We start from the raw sequence: 24,920 nt of genomic DNA on the forward strand, positions 1-24,920 counted from the left end.
AGCTTGTGGAAACGAGAGCGAGAAATACTGTGTGCGAAAGGCATGTGACAGTGTATGTGTGTGTTTGAATTATTTAGCCCAACGCCCCGACAGAGGAGTGAACGAGGTCAGAAGCTCATTGCTGTGATGGTTTTCTCTCTCTGAGCCCTCCTACTCCTCCTCCTCCTCTGTCACTGACGCAGATCTCTTCGTTTGTTCTGCCTGTCTTAATAAACAGGAACTTAGTAACAAAAGGCTTCCTACATGTTCCTCGTGTCCCCCCAACTATCAGCAAGCCATGAGGGAAAAACATCGATCCAATTAAATGGAGACATTGAAACCTGCTGTGTGTGTTTGTGTGTAGACCCTCTCAGGTGAACCTTTGAACCCCTATGCTTTAAAGGGCTCTTGCAAAAGTGTTTGCAGTTTGAACGAGCCAATGAAGCTAATGAGCTGTGTGTGTGTGTGTGTGTGTGTGTGTGTGTGTGTTGTGAGGGTTGGGAGTCTGCAATATTGCTTGATGGTTGCAGCAGGTTTCTTTCCAATAGGACTTTTCTATAAATGCCTCCATGTGCGCACACACACACACTCTCTCTCTCAAACACACACTTGCACACACTTTTGCAGCAGCAGGTGATTCATTCTTAATCTTTCATTCCAACAGTTGTGGATTAGCCCTAATCTTAGCCAGCAGGGAACCTGGTCTGACAGGGTGATTGACACTGAGAGTAAGTGTGCATATGTGTATTGTGTGTGTGTGAGACATAATTGTTTCCCTTGTTGTGCTGAGTGGGGCGTCAGTATTATGACATGACAGGATATGACAGAGGCAGCTGCACATGGCAGTTTGACAGGTCACTACACAGTGAAACATTACACACAGGAGGACGAGGACCTGATAGAGGAGAGCCACTTCTTTGACAGTAATTACTTTTTCTGAAGTTGGGATTTTGAAATTGGCTCCAGTCACCTCCAGTGTGAGTTTGTGATGTATTTAATTGGTTTCTAGTTTACTTTATGACTGAAACTATTCTTTTCATATCTGAGTGATTGGCCAATTATTTCCTTGATTAAGCAATTAACCAAACCAGCACAAATAATAAAAAAATACCCAGAGCCCTTTCCCAGAGCTCAATGTCTGTTTCAATCTGACCAACAGTCTAAAACAGATTTCTATTTACACATTTTGACAGCGAAAACACAGGTTTAATTCATCCAAAATTAAAATGACTACATTTAGTTTAGGTGAGCTAGTTGCAGCATCTGGATATTGTGCAGTGTCACTGTCAATAATTAGATTTCTATGCTGTAGGTACTGCATAGCTGCGTATCGTACTCTGTAGCCTGATGTTCACCTCCTCAGAGATGTAACTACACATCAAATTGACTCAGGCTGCAACAACTGGTTGCGGTCCTTCTGCCACAGTCAGTTTAATGGACATACAGACCGTTTGTGTTGTGGTAAGTTCAGTAAAGGTAGCTGCTGTTTAACATTAGTTTGGCATAGTCCGCTGGCATCTGCATAAATTCAAAGCAGAAGCATAAATGTAGCTTTACTAGGACTTGTGGTGTCACGCAGCCATCAACAACAAAATAAGTTTGACTATTGTCTATGATGAAGAAGCCTTATGAGATGCTAAAAATCACAAATGTGGCACACTTGTCCAGCAAGTGATCTGAAGAAGGCACATTTGCAAGGTTAAAGTCAGGAGCAGCAGCTGTCTAACAGCTCACGTCTTGATGCTTTGGCTGAATCAACTTGGTGTAAATGTGGCTATTGAAAGAGCTCTGACTTTTACTGCTTTGCACCTTGTTGTTTTATGAAGAGTCAGCATGTCTGTTTGGAGTAGCTATCTTGTCTTCAGAGTCTGAGTGTAACATCTGAGTGGACTGGAAAACAGATCTCAAATTCATTTGGTGCAGAAAACAGTAACTTTTAAACTTCCAGATAGAGACCGGTGGTTAACTGAGGCCTGTTTGGTAATCTGTTACCCTAACAATGTCCATATTCCTGTCCAATATATTTTGTGCTGACTGATTTCTAGGACTCAGTTTCATTTGAATATTTTTTATTTTAAAGTGCAGATGCAATGTCTCTTTATTTTCCTTTGACAATAGATGCTCTTCAGTGCTAATGTTGCTTTAATGCCAGGAGCCTTACAACTGATTAAGGTACACAGTTCTAATTAATAATATATCTTCCATTGATATATCTGTTCGAATGACTTGCTTAGTTTACAAAATCTCAGAAATTAGTCACTAAATGTAATCAGTGAATATCCAATTATATAATAGACCAAAAAGATTACAATTTTGACGAGCCATTTGATGCCTGTTGGTCCGAGACTTTTTCTGTTCACCTGTGCCATGGAATTATGCACCCATCCATCCATTATATGCTTATCCTCTCTAGGGTTGTGGGGGGGATGAAGGCGTGAGGTGGGGTACACCATGGACATGTCGCAAGTCTATCTTAGGGCCAATACAGAGGGACACACATACAGACAAAATCTACTGGCAATTTTAGAGTCACCAATTAACCTTTGGACTTTGGGAGGAAACCACAGTCTTCTTTCAGCCTCTGTTGAATCAACGCCACACAGAGAGGCAGCATGCGGCCGGGGCACAAACCCACAACCTTCTAGCTGTGAGGTCCCAGCGCTAATCACTCTGCTATGGAAATATTTTATTCAGTAAACTAAAATAGTGCACTTCACAGGTCTGATAATGTTTGTCCAGACAATGGGACTATGGACTATGGTCTTCATTACACGTTGCTACTAACAAGTTTCTCTTGGTACTAGTATTAATGTAGGATTTTTGGTGGCCTGTTGGTTGATTGTAATCACAAAGTTTAATTCTTTCCAAACAACCCTTGTTATAAACAATTACCATTTTTACCTTCTCATTTCTTAAAATGTCCAGAAATACATTATTAATACACTCACTGCTAACCATGAAAAGAAACATTTGGATTGCTGAGCGTAAATTGTATCTTAAAACCTGATAACGCACAGAAATTGTTGGTGGTTGAACACTCCCCTCAAAAACTGAACAAAGCAGTGAGGTGTGGTGACAGATTTGAAAGTGATTAGATATTGTGTGGGGATGGAGGGAAAAGAGACTTGAACGGAATAAAAGTGGAATGAGGTCAGAGGCAATCACAGACAAAAGTGAAGAAAAAAAAGCAGATTGGAGAGAAGTGCAGCAGCAGAAAAGCTAGACTGAAATGAGAATTTGTTAATATGTAAAAGTGATAAAAAGAGGTAAAAAAAAAAAGATACAGGTAGTTCATCAGAAAATTCACGAAGAATGGGGAAGGACTGGCTTTAGGTGGAGATGAAATGATAAAAGGCACAGGCATAGAAAAAAGAGAAAATGAAAGGGAGGTGGAATTGTGTCCTGGTAGCAGCAAAGAGAGAGAGAGAGAGAGACTGGTTGTTAACTCAGGCCTGTAAAGAGCTTAGAGCAGCTGAGACAGATTGAATGAAGGGAACAACCTGGACAGGATTACACTGAGACAGAATAGAGAGGAGAGGCCTGTAAGAGCAAGATCGTATCAAAACTCATACATTTTCCTATCCACCAGAATCGCATGTCTACCTGTTTACAGCGACACTGACCAAACGTCCCCGTCACACTTTAATTAAACTGAACCCATAGTAACCAGAATTAACGACGACTCATTGTTTTACCAGACACTCAGGAGCTAATCTATGCTTTGGACAATCATTCTCGAGTCATTAGTCACCTAAATCCACCTTTTAATTAAACAGTCAGTGACAAATGTTGTCTACTGAGAGCTAAAACGAACTACACTACTAAAGAACAATCAGTGGAGAGTGAACATGCTCTCACATTGAGCTTTGAGATATAAATTTTTTTTAAGTGACGCAATTCAACAGAGGCTGAAGGAAGATAACACTGTCTGCGTGGCAACAGGGTATACTTTACCCATTTATTGTTCATTTTTGCCCACTTACACCTATCAACCGTGTGTGTTTCTTAGTGACACTTAATGCAGAATGTGGCTTAGGTTCCCAATACAATTGGCCTGTTGCCATTTAATTGCAATTTGCTTATTTGGTCTCCTAGAGTGTATGAGGTTGAGATCATGTCTGGGTTTTAAAGAGTGGATTTGGAAACAGAAGGTTAGTATAAAGACTGCAAACATTGGTAAACACGTCCACACTTTATAAAAAAGAAACCTAGCAACACTTCTTAGACGAATAAGTTATACTTTTTAGTAGAGTTGCATGGTGAATGCACAGGTTTTTGGTTTTGTCTCTTAAAAGTCATGTAGATAGCCCACCTGTCAACCCCGCTGTGAAAACAAAAACTACTAACAAAAACTAAAAAAAACCTAATCCCCACATATGAGATAATGGAAACAGAGAATATTTAGCATTTTTGCTTAAAAGGATTACTTGAAAGTGATTAATAATTTTATACCCTGTTGTAAACCTAATCATAGTACAAGTGCAACCGAAACTCCAAAAACCCAGTGTCTCTGTGGAAGTGAGAATTGAAAGGTTGACTATTTTGTGACCCATAGCAGGTTGCAACTTCTGAAAAGATGATGCAGAACATTAAAAATAATATTGTACATCTGCTGAGATAGCAGATGACCCATTCACAGAAAAAATCAGAACAAATGAAACTCCTGTTTCTCATGTTGGCTCATGTGTGGTTCAAGTCTTCTGATATTGCTTTGTTAATCAGTATCTCATGATTAGGTTACAAGCGTTCGGTCTGTGTGGCACATTAAGACTGAGACCACATGCTGAGTTCACTCAACTACCAGATCTCACAACCTGCGTAATTAGTGTTTGATACTAAGGGCTAGTGCAACACACGAAGAATCGATGGACTTCATGGCTGTATAGTGACTGATGGCTAGAAAGCACTCAGAGCCTCAGGATTGGTTACCATATTGCCAATTGCCACTCAACCAATGGAAGCGAGCCACAAAAGCATAGCAAGGTCAAAGTGCTGCTCTGGATGGTCCCCCGGAGCAGCACTTTGTTTACCTCATCTGTGTGTGTCTGAAAGAAAAGAAAGGTATGGCATGATAATAATAGTCATCATGCCCTCTGCACACACACTTACACACTTGTCGAGGTGCATCTCTCCATTCCAGACTGAATTACACAGGGCTGATTGGATTTTTCTCTCTTGCATCAATGACAAAAACACTCTTCTTCACCACCTCCCACCTCTGGGTACATATATCCCATCATCCCTTGCTGCTTTTTTTTCTCCTCTCCAGTGTTCTCCATTTGTACCTTTCCTCTCTAAAACTCAGCCATTTAACCATTGATTTTTTTCCTCCTTCTCATCCCCATTACTTCCTTGGGGTATGTATCGTCACATGACTGTCATTAGCCTGATTACACAAGCTGTAATTATATGAACTCACACACTGATGCTGCCCTGTGACTCGCATTACTGTATATTGGTAGAATTGTGATTCTCATCATCGTCCTTTTTGTGCACTCTTTCGTGTGTGTGTGTGCGTGTGTGTTAAGGTTTTCGATTTTGGGCTAAGAAGAGACCATTGATTACCGTTTCTGGGTTGGCTCTGAGTGCCCCTGTCATTCGTTCTCTGCTACACAAAGGCATCATGGTCCGCAGGGCTCTCTCTCTCTCTCATGCAGCCACATTTCTGAGCTCTTTTGAAAAGTTCCTTAGAAACACGAGAAAAGTTCCAGCCACAGGCACCACGCCCTCCCACTGGTCCTTCAGAAATAGGCCCATTGAGGCAGGCTATAATCACACATACACACACACACACACTCATACACACAAGCATTCACTTCTCACTGCAACATTTCTCTACCGAACATCAGTCCAATCACTAACACACACATACTGGCACCCTTTGAACACCATAAACAAAACTTCTAGCACTCACTCACATAAGCATACAACACGGCGGTGTATTGTGTGAGTGTGGGAGTAGCAGTCATGTCCAAATCTCAAGGCATTTCTGGCAGCAGGACAGTGACACACACACACCCTCTCACTCAGAGATGCATGTTTCATAAGGTCATATATAATGCACGAGGATTCTATGCAGAGACGCCTTGTGTACTGTATATGTCTGTGCGTGTGTTTGTTTGTGTGTGTGTGCACTAGCATTGAGATGGGGTCTTTAATCCTGTTGGATTGTCAGATTAGTGTAACAGCTGGGCCCTACACACTGATATACATCACTCTTCTTCTCAGTCACTGTACCAACCCTACTCCCATCAAACTGCTTGCCTTAACTCACCCCAGAACTGAGTGGATCTTTGCATTAATGCGTGTGTGTGTGCGTGTGTGTGTGTGTGTGTGTGTCTAGGGCAGGTTTCAGTATCAGCTGCTCGTTTTAAAGGGCAGAAACTGAGGTATTACCGATTAAACCCACTCAGTTGCTGAGGGCCAGGCTCAGCAACAAAATCATGCTCAGTCTCCAAAGGCAACAGAATATTGCTTTTCAAAAGTTAAAGTCTTTATAAAGAGGTTTATTTCTTCATTTATCCAATTTAAAATAATTGCTGAATATTATGAAATTCTATTATTTAACATCATTATGTGACACTTATGGTTACTGGTGGTAGCATCAAGTAAGATTATTCCAGTATCCATTATAACAAAAATGTATTTAACAAATGTAGGCTGTTTGTATTTAATTAAATATTTTTCGGGGCACTTTTAGGATTTGATCCTTTCTCCAAACCCCATCACTTACAATGAGCCAGAAGTGCAGACATCGTTACAGTTAACAAAATAGAAAAAAATCGCTCTGTGCTGCTATAAATTATTATGGTCTATAACCATAGTTATGTTTTACTGTAAAGCACCAGCACTTGTTTTATGGCCAATGCTCATTTTATTATTCTATATTAGGTGAAGTTTAACTTCACAACAAGTTCTGTCTTACTTCCCTCAGCAACAGCTTAGTTATTTTTGGGACATGACTGTTAAACTTTGATTACTGTTAATTAAGAATAAGGGTGATGAAAAGTTGTCTCTGCAAAATAAGATGAAGATGCACAGTTCCTCCTGTCTTGGTAAAGTTTCACACCATCTCCCTCCTGATATCTCTGTTGTTGTATGACTATTTCTCTAAGAAAAACCACAGCACTGATAGCTTGGTGCACTTTGCCTTCTCAAGTGCTGTGGGGATCTTCATTCTCGCTATGTAGTGAGTCTACATCTGCAGAAGTGTAATGAAACTCACAAACACGTCTCTAAGCCCGTTAAGATTTCGATGACACTGAACTGACACTGTGAACTATTGCCAGCAATAGTGAGAAACCAGTCTTTTCAGCAAATGCCTCCAAACAAACTGTTGAAATGACAAAGTCCTCTATTAGCTATAGTAATTAAGACTGGAGAAAAGGATGAAGTCAGGTGATGGCGTAAAGGGATCAAAATGTTTGCTTATTATTGACCGGATTAAACGGACTGGCGAGAGGAAACCGAATTCTCTTATATTTTATCCAGTTTTTCAATTTGAAGACCATATTCAATTGTATAAAGGGTGGTAGTGGTGGGGTTTTCAACTTAATGATGATTAATCATTAGGTTAACAATGAAGAAAAAGCTGTAGTGATGGATATGGGGGTGTACTAATTATTGGCACAACTGGATTCGGGTCTGTTGTTTTGCAACGGCTATATGAGATGAATATTGAATATTACTTTGTGTGTGAAAATGGATTCAAATTGCCTTTCAGTGATCCAGATATTTTTTCTCTCCACTGTGCACCTGTTCTCTACCTACAGCTATCTGACCAAGCCATTTACTGCACTATATACCATATTTAGCAAAAGTGTGACTTTTCATGAGGGCATTCATCATTTGGATCATCTTTGTCCTTACAATTCAGAGGAGAAAGATAATATTAGTGCTTAGATGCTTTTCAGCTGTGGTTTGCTGCACTGAGACTGCTTTGGGGCCTGAGTGAGCTGGAATAACCACCTAGAGCCAGTGTAATACCATTCTCCCCTAGGTTTTGTACGGGGAATAAATACGGCCAACGTTGCTGCAATGAGGATCAGCTACGGTAGCATTATCAGGAATTTGATCAGCAGGAGGGACTAAAAATAGTGCAGGGACGAAAAGTGTTTCACTGGTTCACTGGCTGTTGTACATGAACATGTTTATAGTTTTTGCTCAGTGGTTCACATTCACTGGTCACAGAGAGCACTTGTGTGTGAAAAAACTGAGACAAACATGCAGGAGAGATCAGAAATGTGTTTGGCAGAGGATTAAATCAGCATTTCTACCCACTCAGGTTTACTTACAGCATGTTTTTGGCACTATATAGCAGTTTTAGATGAATACACATGTAAAAATAACATAAGTAGCTAAAATACTGTACAAAGTTTTTTTGTTTTCAACCTCAAATTAATCTGAACACTAACATCTAACATTTTTCTATTAATCGCGATTTAGTTTGATTTTATCCAAGACATCCAGAACCACGCTATATTTTAAGCAGCTAATCAGTGTAAAATTGCTCAGCAGGCTCCTTATTGCAAACACAAAGTGACGCCTGCTCATGACCCCCTGCTGCAGCTGTTACTGTAAAGAATCTCTTGACACTAAATGATCATTTAACTTTCTGGAGCTATGTTACTTGGCTTACTGCAGAGAAAAAGAGGCCCGAGGGGCTGAAAATAGTGATTATTTCACAGGAGGACACATTCATTACAGACATTAAAGCCATGACAGTAAATATATGTATTAGGAATATGGTTGGAGAATTGCCTTGATGCATGCTGCATAGTTTCATCCCACGGGGTGAACAATACTGTTATAAGACTTGACAGTATTTATCGTGTGGAAAAATCTTGCATTTTTATTGTTTAAATACTCTGTGCCTGTGCCCCTTTCGTTTACTGTAAAATTTTGCATGTTGTAGTATTTTTGTGTGGGTTTGGAGTGTCAGTAAGAACATAGTAAATCTACCTGTTTTATGCATTTTTCAGCTTTAAAGTCATTAGTGAAAGCTGAAACTGTTCAGAAATGTAAGTTTTGACTGGTGCCTCCTCCTTCTTTTGTATTGGTTTATCAATGAGCTATTCACAGTATCCCAATGAATGAACTTCCAATATTTGCATAAGAGCCCTGAATTAAAATGCACATTAATTTGCGTGCCCTTTCATGTGTCTGTGCCCAGGAGAACACTGACTGATTCTGTATCCATGAACATGGAAGTAAAGTTTTGGATTTTGTTAGACTGACACGGATTTTTGTTGACCCCCTTGTCTGCAGTTTGCAGGTGTTAGCTGTTTAAAGGTTCACATCTGACGTCAGTGCTACAAGACACTGTCTCGACATCCAACCGTCTGTGTGTGTGTCTGTGTTATAAAGTTTCACAGTGTGTGTGAGCAGTATGAGTGTGAGGAGGCTTTCTGTGCTAATCTCTGCTGAAGGTGGCAGGTGTCTTAACCAGGCCATCACCTGGTAACCTACTCACACACACACACACACACCCACACACACTACCTGCCCTCTAGCTATCTCACATCTCCTCGTCTGACTGTAAGTGTGTTAGCGTCCATATTGGCCGACGTCCAACCTGCCCAGCTGGTAAGAGCAAGGCACAGAGTGAGACGAAGCGGAAAAGTAAAAGATGGAGGGAGATTAGAGGTCAATGCTGACAGGGTCGAGGTCCACACCGGAAAGAAAAAATGAGCGTGGAGCATTGCAAACACTTAACAGGATGCAGTTTTTCCTGTATGTGTGTAAGTGGTCAGGGGGCAGGTGCCTATCAGTGTGCCCTCTTCCAGGTAGAGAGCTATCAACGGGCCACTTCTGTCAGTGAACAGCATCGCTCATACCCTCCAACTCTTATCAGTGTAGGTCAGGCTGCTCTGGAGAGGAGCAGACACAGAGACGACCGTGAATCAGCAGCTACATTATAAAACGTGGGCCATCCACCTACAGTGAATTAAACTGCAGCAAGGCTGGAAATGTGGCCCATAAAGATCACTTTACCTCATTTTGGGGCGGAGGTGGGTCCGCTAGATAATTATTGTTTTTCAGCCATAAATGTCATGCTGTGTTCAAGTAGCTGCTCGACAGCTTTGACATCCCACATCAAGGTTTCAAACATTCATTGCCACAATGATACACATTTAGTTTGGTGATGTGGCTCTGCTCATGTGAGGCGTTGGTACAAATCTGAGTGACCATCAAACACACTGCCTATGCTGTAGGAATAGCTGTAAATGCCAAAGAACACACCAAAATAAATTTCTGAAATTATATATACACAACATTAACACCACCAAGTGATTCGACGTTGTGGTAGGCAGGGGTCAGCATGGCGAAAAACATAATGTTGGTCAGGATTGACAGGTGTCAGGATACACAGTGCATTGTAACTTACTGCATATGGGGCTGTTCAGCTGCAGACTAGTCATAGTGACCGTTCTTTCCACTAATGGTCAGCACATCTAAATGCTGCTGTGGGAGGAAGCTAAGAGCAGTTAAATTACGGAAAGCAGACAGTGATTCAGCAACAAGGAAGCAGGTCAGTGATGTGTATTTACAGAGCATTTGGGTCAATCTTTGTAATATATATGACTTTACTCATACATATAATCTTAAAACCTCTTACGTGCCTGCCTGAACTACCACAGAGCTTCATTGTTTAAGACTGACTGCTTTGCAGTAGCTCATCTAGTGGTTCTAGTTCCTCACAGGAAAAATTTGAGGGGTTGAAATGCTCAATGAGTTTGGACAGACTTTTTTTTTTTTTCTTGTGAAATGATGCATTTGCTGAAAAATGCTGCTGTACTATCTACTGTGGTGACTAATAATTATTTAATTTAGGGGTTACACGGATGCTAAAGCTTTTTAACATAATAATGAGACATATTTCCTGGTGAAACGAATGGAGTTTCGACATGAAGAACAGCAAATACTAAAAGCTGGGCTTGGCTTATGTAATGCAACTGAGCTGAAGCATGGCATCTTTACAACAAATATAGACACTTTCTGCTCAGATTAAGACTGCTTCCTCTTTTTCTCTGTCTTGGCCCGCCATCTAGACTACAATGATGTTTTTCTACCCCTAAAAAGGAGATTTTTAAAGACGACATCTGCAGTTTGTAAATCTGCCAGAGAATTCACCAGAGCACATGTATCAGGCTCAGGTAGAAACTCTGTCGGTACCCAAACAGGTAGTGGCAATAGTGCCGCTTTTTACTTGTAAAAGCAGTCAGACTTAGACTTCTAAGTCTGTACGGATAAAGAAATTTCATTTGCGCTCACACCCACCAGTGTTACTTCGATAGCGTAGACTTGTTCTACACATGTGCAAATAAACTGTCAGTTTCATATTGCTTCAACTATTCATCTGGATCAAAACCCTAGCCAAACATGGGTAGAAATTAGGTTTCCTGTACAGATTGTAGCTACAACCACTAGTACTACTTTTTGCTCAAAAACACACATGTATTTACAGTATATATCAAAAGACAAGTGAACAATTACCCCAGAGACACAGGATTAGAATTTGGAGAGGAGTCATGTGCAGAGGTTTAGGCCGTAAAAAAACATTTTTTGCCTTAATCTGACTATTTATTTCAAGAGAATATGTGGATTCTTTGAGATTAGGCATACATTTGAGATAATTTCCCTCTCTAAATGAACATTTTAAGCTGGTCTTAGTGTCCTTTACTGTATTCCTGTCCCTGGTTCAACAGCTCTGCAGTACATGGAGGGACAGATAGAGGAGTGGGACTCACAGATGGTGCCAGAACACAGAGGGAGTATTCAAATTATTCTTCACAGTCTGAAAGCTCAGAGATGCTGCAGCAGTCGAGAACATTCACTCGGATAAGATCTCACATATTAAAAAGCACAATTAACGATTATTTCTCCAAAGCAAAGCAACATTGCGTGTACTGTATCAGGAGCCTAGAATGCGTGTGTGTGTGTTTGTGTGTGTGTGTCTGTGTGTGTCTGTGTGTGCCAGGCATTGTGCAGCAGCAGCACACTCTCGAGTTACTGAGGAATGCATTTGAAGTCAATCACAATGACGCTCTCTTATCTGCCCAGTTAGCCTGAAGGAGATCACTGAGCTGAACCAGTCAGGAAAAAAAAACAAAAAAAACATCTTTTAGGCACACACATCTGCCACCTAATCTTCCACCAACCATTTGTGTGTGTGTGTGTGTGTGAGAGAGAGAGAGAGAGAGAGAGAGAGAGAGAGAGAGAGAGAGAGAGAGAGAGAGAGAGAGAAATCAGAGTATTTGTTTAACTACCTGTGCCTCCTGTTGTTATCTGACTTCCTGTATCTTAGTGTTAGCTTAGCTGCGTACAGCCATTGTTCCTCCAGACAAAACACACAGCATTAAATCATTAAACCTGCACACGTACGCACACACACATTTTTGTTTTAAGGTTGCAGCGGTTTTTCACACAGCCACACACTTTTAATCGTGCTTTTTTCACTCTGATCCTAAATTAAAATCTGGAACAAATAATTCCCTTTGGAATATTAATATCTGTGAAATTGCATAATTGTCATATCAGGTAGAAAAGCCCTAGCTCTGCAGCCCTAACACAAGCTAACACACACACACTCACAAAGTACATAGGACCAATTGTATAGTGTGAAGCCTGTTGCCAGGTTCAGATAAGGCTTCTACCTGTGTCGCTGCAAATGACCCAAGCAAAACACCCCTAAAAGCACACACCTGTGTTTGTTTTGTCAGAACAGGATATTGTTTCAAACAGCCACTCTTTCTTTTTCGGTTTCTCTGCTTTTCTGCCCCTCAGTTCTCATGTTTTCCCCTTTTCAGTGTATATAATTATATGTTCCGCGCTCCCAGACTGTTTTAAAATGATTCCAAATGCCACCGCATGTCTTACAATGGCATTGCTTCATACGGTGCCAAAAACCAGAATTACATTCACTTCACAGATTCTGCGGAATATGCCTGTCATCTTACAGTTTCCTTTTATAACGAATGGGAACAAAATGCAGTGGTGGAGGGAAATTGAGGGCAACATACAGATGATTTTGGCCCTGGGTTATGCGTGCGGTGGAACAGAGCTCGTTGCGTCTCGTTGTGGTTAGTTAGCTATGTGGCTCAGGCTGAAAGTACAGCTGTTTATAGCTCCTGAAAAAGAGGCAAAATGCAGAGCTGGCCTTACTCTGTTCCCCCCAAAATCACGTAAAACACACACACCCACACAGATAAGTCTGTGATGCATTGGTGTGTTCATGTACACACACACGCACACACACCACAAACAAAACCTGTGATTATATCCTTTCAGACACACACTATAATTACATACAGTGACGCACTGATGTCCGCCATACCATGAACTCACATAATATCAGCTTATAAATGAAACATGTCGAGGCACAGAGGGTGATTACATATTACTGTTAGAGGTTAGCATAAACATAGATGATGCACACTTTAACACACACAGCACTCACTTCCAAAACTGAAAATAACCAAACAGGAGACTAGCCTCTGCTGGTATACTCTGTCCTGGAGGTTGTTTGTGTGCAGGAGCCTTGCAAAAGGGGCCCCTGGGGTGGGCACTGTAGCCGCCTTGGGGATGGGGTGTGTTTATTTAAGTATGTCTGTGTGTGTTTTTCGGAGTCACGAATTTAGGTGGCTGGCCTGGAGATAAGAAATGGAGTTAAAGATGAAAGGAAAATGGGCAAGGACGAAGATATACTGGCACAGAGTTTGTGGATCTAGAGGGGGGAGGTGGAGGGAAACAGAGTGGGAAGGACAGATAGAGAGGTGGGGAGGGCTTGAGGAGCAGACTGTTTTGATGATGTTTTTTAGCTTGTTTATTTAACATTACATAACACCTTTACTTATGTAGTGTGTATGAGAGTATGTGCTGACATGTGTGTGAGTTTGGAGTTTGGTAGCTTCTCTCTGGGAGACGGGAATTTCTGTGAAAGGCAAAGGTTACCCCTAGCAACGGCCTTCATTGTAAAAACGATCCTTGGAATACAGACACAAACACAAACGGTCTCTTTCTCATACATTTACACAAGGTTGAAGCACACAGACACACTCTGCCTGCTACTTTGTGAAGACCATATCTTCCATAACGTATGTGTTGAGGCTCCAAGCAACTCCAAGTCAATTTCATTTTCAGAAGGTACATATAGCATTTCAGCTCCACCTCACGCTGAGATGTGATGGACTGAGATGCTCGGGTTTCTAGATTCCATTATGCTTTTATTGGCTTTTAAAGGCATCGGGTTTCCTATGTCTGGAGCCAGGGAGGAGCTTCTGCTTCTGTGTGTGGACAATTAGCATCACACAGGCTAGCAAAGACACAACACTGCAGGGCCTGGGGATGGGTTTAAGATTGCTGAAGAGATAGTTTTGTTTTGGTCACATTTTTTGGTCACAGCACTGGACTGAATGTTTTCCAATACCTGGAGCAAAACTAGGGTCTTTATTTTTGGCAATGGAGCACTGAATTACTTGCTGTCCTGAGATTAATTTATGTGCAAAATGCAGTAATGGAAGTATTCAGCTATTTTGCTTAAGTAAAATTAGCAACGTCAAACTGCGAAAGTACAAGTTACAAAGTTCTGTAAAGGTAGGGTATAGAATGTTATCAGAAAAATGTACAGTACTTAAAGCTGCTCTAAGCTATGTTAAAAAGGTTGCTCACAGCGAGGAATAATTACTCGACTTGGGACTGACATCAGACCATTTTAGTATCTTTCAGCCATTGTTTTGGTTTCCTGGCCTGTCATATGCAGCAGACAGTCAATCGTCTTTGAGTATCTTTAACAGCACAGCAGTTAATAAAATGTATTTTATAATAATAATAATAATATGGTTATTATTATGTAAGTGCAATCAAATATATTCTGTCACATACAAAGTTGCACATTAAAATATAGATAGAAGCTACCAAGGAGACAGTATATTTCAAACTGAGTATAAAGTGCGTCTTACACTGAGTAACTAGTACTGTATATGCAAATGGGGCCAAAATGGCTGTAATTTCAATATATCTCTACAAAGTACCTCCAAATGCTTGAAATGAGTGAGTCTACTGTGCAATTAGATGTTAGCCCTCTTTTTGGAAGCATATCTTGAAACAAATTATGATGTGTACTGCAGTTTGAAATGCATTTTGGCACTACAGTATGGACGGTGTCTCTTAAGTGCAGGCATTCAATAGCAGTATTAGTTGGCCGTGTGAGATGGTAAAAGCCTCTGAATACTAAAGTGTGTTTAAACATCACAGGGATGTGGGACTGAGAATTGTATGACGAGATAAAGGGAGGATCAGCTTCAAAGTGACCAGAGGCTAGAGGCCGTTCACTTCAGACGTGCAACCCCTAGTCGATCCTCCACTAATCTCTCTTACCTGACCCTGACAGGGGTCGTCAGGCAAGCTTGTGCTTTCCCCTCACAGGCCTACATGAGTTAGGGTCAGACAAAGGTGGAATGATGAGCAAGGAGGATGCTGTGAAATCCTCCTTTAAAAAAACAGTTGAAGGGATATTAACTACTGTTTTATGGCTCATTTAAATGATTGCTGCTCTGCATACTCTCCAGATTGATTAGCTGATTGACACTTTGAATTGATTTTGAAAATGTTCCTAACACGCTTTCCGCCTCAGATTCAAATTTATGAAAACTTGCTGATATATATGTTTTATATTATATTAGAATGGATATTTGTGGGCTTTGTGTTGCTTCCTAGAGTAATAAAAATAATTGATAAATTAAAAACTGTATTAATCAGTGGTGGCAAAAATTTTGCAGCATGAGTTCAAATGTTAACTGCTTTAAATTTTGCTCTGCTGCTTTACAGTCTGGGCATCACTTGCAACTGACATGTAGGCAGAGACTAAATGAAACCCCTCTCTCCTTAAAGGCTTTGATGTTCCACTGCCAAAATCCCAGCTTTAGATCAACTCATTACCTATGCTCCTCCATAGAGCCACAGACAGACAGATGTTACCCTGTCCACCATAAAGCTGCCTGCACCCCCTCTCAGACAGATGTGTGTGTGTTTGTGTGTGTGTGTGCTTGTGTGTGTGTGTGGATGCCTCTAATCTGCCAAAGTGGTTTCTCTTTCACATGAAATGACATACAGCTCAGTCATTCCTGATGAATAATTCTAATCTCTTTCATCTGTACCCCCTCCTCTCTTTGTCTGTAACAGGGACAGACGTGGACGGCCTCTAATGATGACGAAGGCTCAACAATAGATGAGTTCTACGATGATGAGGACCTCTACTCAGGCTCTGGATCTGGTTGTAAGTGTGTGTGTGTGTCTGAGTGTGTATGTGTGTGAGATTACACACTCACGCCCTGGTCTTTTCAAACCCGACAGCTGCTGAGTTTCAATCTGCTGGCCGTAAAGACCCTACCCCTCCTCTTCCCTGTCATCCACTTAGGGTCGCTCTATTCAACAGCCATGATATGTATGAACATCACCTACACACAAGCAAATAATATAAACAAGCCATTTGGTGCGACAGACATGTTTTAAAACAGAAATGCCTTTAAACACAGACACACTAGTGCAAACAAGCAGAACCAAGTTTGGTTCCCCCAGATCTTATTTACTCTAATCAGATTACAGTCTACATTGATTAGAAAATCACACACACACCCGCAGTTGTGTGCACCTATCTGCAGGCATGTGCCTGCTTTTGAGTGAGCTGGGCGTCTGCCTGTGTAGGAATTACCTACTTAACGTAAATCACATTGGTGTAATTCAGGCTGATATTCTGATCTTGCTGTTGAAGCTTGTGCACAGCTCGTCTTATTAAGCATGACTCATTGAGGGCTGCCCCTCAGTTCAGGCACTGCGCTAGTGGCGAGCACACTCAAAATAAATTACAATTCAGAGCAGGAGAGTGCAGCAGAGGCACCCCCTGTGGTTGAAACAGCAGCCTGGCAAATTGCTTTATCTCAAACCATGATACTGAGCCATCTGACTCTAAAGAAAAGCCTAATTTTTAACACAGATGTGCAGTTTGGGTTTCTGCAGCTTCAGAACGTCGCATTTTGTGGCGTCTGATATGTTTAACACAAGCTGCATTGTTCTAGTCCATATTTTGATACTCTCTTCAACTCTGCTGTCAGCTTTCGTGTCTTTGTGCCTGTGAATTCAATTTGTTTTTCTTTCAACCCAGGGAAATTCGCTGCTATAACAAAATGAAAGGTGGTATAATGCTATTATGGGATTTAAGAAGAAAAATGAATCAGCCAGCACTGTGGCCCCCTCTCCTTTCTTCTCTTCTGTTCTCTTCCTGTCTCTTCTCTTTTTAGCTCTCAGACTATGTCCACACTGTCTGTAACTGACAGACAACCCAATATAAGATGGTTAAACCTGAGTTCCTCTTCTGATCTCTAACTCAGAATTCACTATAGTTGTTCTAAATTGCACATTTTTCTCTTTCTATTCTCAGACGAGCAGAAAATAATGTTTTGATTGCGACTCTGATTGCTGCACTGAATCATCGATAAAATCGCTGCTTTATTATTCTGGAAAAACAATTATAGCTGTGTATGTGCGGTGGTTGTATTAACATTTTAAAAGACTGGTGGAAAAAAGGTTATTTTCTTGAATGAACAGTCCACAGATTTTATACAAAGTCAGATCAACATTTATGTTGGTCTGGGCTTGGACACCTGAATTCTGTTTACAGACTGGAGATGTGGAGTTTACAAAGATGTGCGCATTTTTCAGACAGAGTGTGTCTAGCTATATTATTAATTTTATATATATAAATGTGTGTGTATATATACATATTGTACACTTTGTATTCAAAAGATGTGAAAAATAATGTCAATGAATCATCATGAAGTGTCTGAAATCTCAATTTACTGCTCACAAAAGAATAAAGTGAGACTAATAAGCCAGCTGCAGTTTCATTTTAAGATTTTAAGCTATCTGTGAGTGTGGGTGGGTGGGTTGAATTGTTGGGCAGTGTTCTGCACTGACGTAAGGGATGTGGGAGTGAGTCGTCTTATTATTGTCTTATTAAGTCACTTTACATCCTCCCTCCAGTACCCGAAATCAGTGTGAGGCCGACATCGCTGGGTGTGACCTTCACCACAGAAGAGCCCCTCCTCCTCTCCACCACCCAGGCCACCAGCCCCGCTCCCTCAGCCTCACCTGCGGCTGAGCCCAGCCCTAACCCAGAGGACCCCACAAACAACCCACTGCCAACAGAGGCTGACGAAGAGAGCGGTGCATTCTGGGAAAGAGAGAAAGAACTAGAGAAGGAGAAAGAGAGGGAACTGGAGAGGCAGAGGGAGCTGGAGAAGGAGAGAGAGAGGGAGAAGCAGGTGGAGAGGGAGAGAGAGAGGGAAAGAGAGAGGGAACGGGTCAGAGAGATGGAGAAAGAGCGGGAAAGGGAGAGAGAGCGGGAGAGGGAAAAAGAACGTGAGAGAGAGCGAGAAAAAGAGAGAGAGAGGCAGAGAGAGCGTGAGCTTGAAAGAGAGAGAGAGCTAGAGCGGATCAGGGCTGCCGCTGCAGCCCAGACAACCAGTGCCCCGAGGTCAACTGCTGCCATTCCTGTGGTGACCACCAAGATGGCAACCAGTCCAGTGGAAAGTGCCCCACCATCTCCTGGTTTTGATGACCTGAGCACCACAGAAGAAGAAGCAGAAGAGGACGTCTACCTGTCACCTGATCCTACATTATTTTTCCTAGGCTTCGATATAGAAACCACCACAAAGGAAGACACACCCACCACAGCAGAGACCACACCAGAAGCCACAACAGCAGCTCCTACCACAACCACCACTCGTGTCACAACTGTCAAGACCAGGGTCCCCTTCAGGCCCAGGGATCCCATGACGACAACCACTCAGGTGGTGCCCACAGAGAGAACAACCCATCCACAGCAGCCTCCAACTACACAGGTAGGTTTCAGCACCACCAACAGTCAAACTATCTGAGGGAAAAGGTCATCATTTTGAGTTGTAGCCTTGAGATACCAGGATCGAGTTGACACCACTCTCATGGCATTTCTGACTTTATGCTAAGCTAAGCAAATTGACCCTATACTCCTGGAGGTTTATGGTACGAACAGACTTAACCTTTTAAATTGTCTAAATACAACAACTTTGGGTAAATAAAATCACAAATCTAACCACAGATGCACAGTCTGCTTCTTTGGTACCCTTTATTAATTGACTGATTTCTGTTTGTACTAAAAAACTATTGAGGTTTGACACTTCTGACTACCTCTTTAACACTGACACTTTAATTATTTACATGCCTCAGTCATTTCACTGATTGTTGTGCTTTTGTATATTGTGCAGCAGCTCTGCATTTGAGCATGATGCACTTATATTGGTCTGGTTTTCCACACTGTAATTATGCTACCATATGTTATAAAATGTGTATATACAGTATCTTGGACTATATGAAAGTTTCCACCCATCAGAACATGAAGAGGCCCATTGTATCCAATGCAGACATGTGCCACGGAAACTGTTTGTTCACTAGAGCAAAGGTGATTGCAATCAACCTAAGTTTCCTGTCATTAGTCTTACACATCTTTCTCTGCCTCAGGAGGGTAACAATGAGTTGGGTGCTGTGGGACCAAGTGGAGATTTTGAGATCCGCGATGATCGGCGTAATGATCTTGGTCGAGGTAATGTGCCAGCAGATCCTGATCTGACGGGCAACACGGTGGACGGAGGAAGTTCTGCTGCCCAGCTGCCTCAGAAGAACATCTTGGAGCGAAAAGAAGTCTTGATAGGTGAGAATATTTCTCAGAAAAATTAATGTTTTTGTAGTGTCCACCCACTCTTCATCCAGCTCTGTGTCTGTCTGAACCTGTCCCTCTCTTTCTGTCAAAAAACCCACCTAGTAATCACCTCTAACATCACACAGATCACAGTTTCCATTGCCTTCTGTATTCTTTCTCTGCTTTCTAGGATCTGAAAGACAAATTAGCATTACCTCTCATTCACATGGTACACATTCATCTCTATAAATGAATGTGCTACTTAGCCTCATTTGACCTATTGAGAACAAGCAATCCTCATCTTGGTCTAGCCCCCACCCCCTTCTTTTCTCCCCTCTTTTTCTCATCATTTTCCCCCTTGGTAAATCCCATTTCTTTTCAAGAGTCCCCACTCCTCATCCCAAAGAGCTGTTGTAAAAAGTGAAGGAGCAGCCAACTTGCCTGACCTGACTGGCTCTCTGTCTCTCCTTCAGCTGTTCTGATTGGCGGACTGCTGGCCGTGGTTTTTGCAGATTTCCTGGTCATCGGTAAAGGGCAGGAGGCAACAGATTTAGACTAGATGCCTGAGTCATGCAGTGCTGTACATACATAGTCACCCATGTTTAATATGCTAAAGAACATTTTAAAATACCCTTGCCTGTCCATTTGGATACTGGCAGTAATGGGATAAACAAAGCAAACACCTCCCACACAGCGAATGGAAACAAAAGTGTTCCTCAAGCATTTAGAAAAACAACAGTTTGTGTTCGGCTTTGGCATCGATACCAATTAGTTTAACAATGGAAAGTTTTTTTCCCATTTGATAACTACACATTAATCTATCACACACAGCAAGAGTTCATTAGCAGTGTGCACAGTGGAAGGTGGAAAAATGCAGCTGCTGTGGATCGGTTACACCAGCCCCACTGGGCTGAACTACAGTACTGTGTAGCACTGCAGAGCTGCAGTTTAGCACAGAACGTATGTTGGCACATTCAGGCTCATCTGTCTTAACTTGGCAGCTAGGTGATAGTGATGTTGTGGTAGCGTTAATCTGCTTTCTGGCTAGGAGTGTTTTTAAAGCAGCTCGTGGCTGTAGTGAGCTAGTCTGTTGCAGGATGTATCAGAGGCTGTGATGGTGTTTTAGTGTTTGTTTTTCTGTGTTTGTATGATCAAATCTGTACTGATGTGAAAAGTTTTAAAGATATCCACGCTATCTTTTTGTCTTTCTCCAGCTGTGATAGTGGGAGGTGTGGTAGGCGCCTTGTTTGCCGCTTTCCTGGTGATGCTGCTGGTGTACAGGATGAAGAAGAAGGATGAGGGCAGCTACACACTGGAGGAGCCCAAACAGGCTACAGTCACCTATCAGAAACCAGACAAGCAGGAGGAGTTTTATGCATAACGCTTGTACGCCAGAGAGACGCATCACACACCGAGGGACAGACCAAGAGCGAGAGAGAGAAGAGAGAAAGATACTCTTAGCCCCCGTCCTTCTCGTCCTCTTCTTTGTCACTCCCTCCTCATCTCCTCGCATCTCCTCATCCCTCTCTCCTCTCGTTTCCAAAACACTTGAGGGCGCCTTTCTCTCTGCGGACTTGGAACTTTCTTTTCAATGAAAATTAAAAAGAGACAAAAAAAGGAAAAAAAAATCCAAATATATTCTGAAAAAATAATGCATACACACAAGCTGTTTTTAAAGTAAATGTTGTTATTAATATTCTACAGATTCTCTTGTTCTGTATGTAATGATAAGACTATTTTGTAAAAAAACAAAACAAAACACAAGTTCATAGCCTGTGTGTTTTCCAGCACAAAAAAAACTTCCCCCTCTGTTTTTATGGAGCGAATGAAAAGGCTTAAAAGAAGAGAAGAGGGGCTGAGTGAGCTGAGAGAGACAAAAAGCAAAAGAGAACGCTGAGCTCGCCTCTGCCCCTCACCCCCCCACGTAAAAAAAACACAGAGCGTCTGGTTGGCCACACAGAGCCCAGGGTCAAAGGTGAGAGGAAAGGTCTCTTTTGTGCCTTCCACCCTTCTGGTGCTCAAACACATGCAAACACACATTCATGCAAACATGCAAACACATGCTTAGACACATGCACACACACACACACACACACACACACACACACACACACACTTGTGTCGGCTCGAAGGTGGCTCTGACCTCGCTCTCTGTGCTCGGCCAACTGGAAAACGGTGCTCAACCCTATGCGTGTTTCACAATGTCGAGGAGCCGCTCTGGAAAACTGGCTGGTCACATCAGGGTTTGCTCACGCTCACACCGAGCTGACGGCCCGTCTGCTCCACTAAGCTGTACAAAGACTAGTAATAATAATCAATAATATATCATTGTTTTCGGCTGGATGGTGAAAATTAATAATAATACAATAATAATAATTATTATTATTAAAACAGGAGGATGTGTATTTAGCAGTTTAAAAAAATATATGTAAATATCTGTGTATCCTTTCTGGCATCACTAACCATCTGCATGATCATGATAAATTTTTATTCATCACATCTCTCATCACTTTAGATGAGCTGTGCTCTCGTCAACCACATGAACAAAAACACACACACGGACATGTGTTAACACACAGACGGACACACACACATACACACACACACACACCCATGCAGACATTTAGTTTCTGTGCATTTAAACAACCTCACAGAGTTTAAATATACTATAAGTCATGCTCTTAAACACATATCGACCCCACCACCGTCATTGTCATCATTGTCACTGTGATAGTCACCACTTGTGATACGAGTGAGATCTAGCGGTTTGATTATTGATTAGTTATTCAGTTGCTGGTTGGATTTGAATTTTTTCTGTTTGCGTAAAAGCACAACTAACTCTCCAGTCATCGTGTCATCTGATATCCCCCTCCCCTCACCCTTCACACTCTTTGCACGATTCAATTTATTTCATTTTTTGTTTTGTTTTGGTTTTTTTGGCTCTCTTTTTGGAGAGGGAGGGGTCTCTAGAAAATGTGAGGGGCTTCATTGAAAGTGTGCATCTGCGCAGGAAGTTGCCTACACATGCACTAATTCAGGCAAAATTATATAATTTTCTAATTAATGTATTGGTGTTGAAAGCAGATCACTTTGAATTAGTGTTTGTGGAGTCAACTTGAACCTGTGTACTCATTATGGGGAGGGGGCAAAGTATTGGGTTTGGGTTTTAGAAAGAGAAATGTGGGGAGACAGGAGGGCTGTGCTTCTATCTAAGAGATTGTAACAATAACCACACCAGTGCGACTGGGCTAGTAGCTTCTATTATACTCAGTACTGTAGAACAAAAATGCATGGGAGTCAAAACTATACTAGTGTGTGTGTGTGAGTGTGTGTTGTGTCTGCGCATGTTTGAACAAAGGGGTGAGTTAAAGTAGGAATGTACTGTGGTCGAGTGTGTGTATACCTACTCCAGCAGTTCTCACGCTCTTCCACAGACAGGTAACACACCTCTTCCACTCCTGTGTGTGTATGTCACCTGCCCCCTTGTCATGTTTGTGTGTGTGTCTACACCTCATCTAAACCCACCAACTGTATGTGTGTGTGAGAGAGAAAGTCCTTCACCTTGTTATTTCACCGCAGACTCTTGTGTACACTGACTAGCCTGTTGATGTGTGTGTGTGTGTGTATGTGTCTGTGTGTGTGTCTGCGTGTGTTTAGTCTGTTCACTGCTGAATGTGGGGCAGCAGGTTCCTCACGGTGGCTTTCACACACACTAACTGTGTCTTTTCACTGTCTGTATGTCTGTCTGTCTGTCTCTACCGCAGGACAGATGGAAAGACAAAATCCCACTTTCTCACAGGCAGGAATGATCTTAACACGTACTGTCTTTTCTAAAGTGACTGTCAAAGTGTAAACGTGCGTTTGTACCCATCTAAGCCTGCGTAGCCAAATAAGGTGTGTGTGTGTGTGTTTGTGTGTGTGTGGAGAGCGAGAGCAAGAGGGTGAGTTTGTACATTTGTGTGTGTGCAGGTATGCATGTGTGGGTGTTTGCGTGTGAAGCCTAAAGGAGGCTACACTACTCTGTTTGCTGTTCCCATTCCTGTTTTTATACATTTGCATTTTTTTAAGGCTGAGTTTCTGTCATTGGCTGAGTATGGAGGAAGTGGATCCTCCACGCTCCCGCCCTGTCACTAATCTGCCACTCTGTTCCAAATAAAAAACCTGATTGGGTAAATCTGTCTTCTCCTGTCTTTTGTAATGAGAAAAATGTTCTGCCTTAAACTCTCTTTCATGCAAGGAAACATGTAGGACTTGAGATTATTTAGCTTGAGCCAAAATACTGTTAGTACCAGGAGTGCAATGTTTCTAACAACCAAAACTTATTATCATATACATATAAGAAGGGAGGGAGACACCAAGCAATATTTTCAGTGCACAGAGCAAACGCTACATACTGTATTGGCATCATTGTTTGCCCAAAGATGAAGAAAGTAAATAGTACTGTCCTGCAATTATTCCACATAGATTGTCTGGGGGACAGTTTGCAAAATTTAAATCATGACTTAGGACTGTACTCAAAACATGCATAGTTGAGTGAAATATGAAGCAAATCACTTTGCTTCAAATCACTTTGCTTCATATTTGACAGGGTTTTCACTACAAAGCTGCACTAAAACATTAGATGATGCTGAAGAACCCACTTTAAATAATATTGTACTTTAGTGAGACTAATGGTGCATTTTTGAAGGGAATTAATAAAATTATCAAAACCAATTAACATGTAGTAAACTGGGGAATTTTGACATCCCTCTGCATCAAGATAATGCAGCTTTGCTCATTATTTGTAATTAGTTTTATATGCAAACATCTTTTTATTTCACTCCAAAAGTAGCTATTTTGATTTCATTTAAGAACAGCATAGAAATGAATGCACTCTTAGCATGATAAGTGTTATTGATAATAGATAGTTAAATGTAATTAATACCTTTGAAAGCATCTCATAGAAATTTCTAGTTTTGAATCTGGAGCTGGCAGGCCCATAAAGAAAACTGTTTATAAGGAACATTTGTAATTTGTAAAAAAATCTTTCATTCGTGAAATTCTATTATGATCAGTATTAATGTATCTACTTGTTAAAATCTCCCCACACACTGAATAGAAAGTGCAGTAGCTTTAGTGATATCTGTTGCCAATTTCGTGTTTGGATAAATAAAGTAACCAGGACATTGTTGGTGGAAAGATATGTGACTATTGAATAATTTAAATATAA

General features: G+C 41.4%; 1 protein-coding gene across 2 annotated transcripts in view; it reads left to right on the plus strand.

The window, feature by feature from the left end:
• sdc3 (syndecan 3) overlaps positions 1-23,885 on the plus strand; it is a 32,399-nt gene extending 8,514 nt beyond the window's left edge. Inside the window, exons 2-5 of one of the 2 annotated variants that reach the window (XM_067502528.1) lie at positions 16,162-16,255; positions 18,019-18,878; positions 19,534-19,723; positions 20,185-20,864. In XM_067502528.1, coding sequence (XP_067358629.1) covers positions 16,162-16,255; positions 18,019-18,878; positions 19,534-19,723; positions 20,185-20,270 — 1,230 coding nt within the window. In that variant the 3' untranslated portion in view covers positions 20,271-20,864. Of the gene's footprint in view, positions 1-16,161; positions 16,256-18,018; positions 18,879-19,533; positions 19,724-20,184; positions 20,865-20,925 lie in introns of those variants that run through there. The other variant, XM_067502519.1, reaches the window with a different exon arrangement.
• The last annotated feature ends 1,035 nt before the right edge of the window (positions 23,886-24,920 follow it).

Source organism: Channa argus, chromosome 1 (genome assembly GCF_033026475.1).
Source record: "Channa argus isolate prfri chromosome 1, Channa argus male v1.0, whole genome shotgun sequence".
NCBI lineage: Eukaryota > Metazoa > Chordata > Actinopteri > Anabantiformes > Channidae > Channa > Channa argus.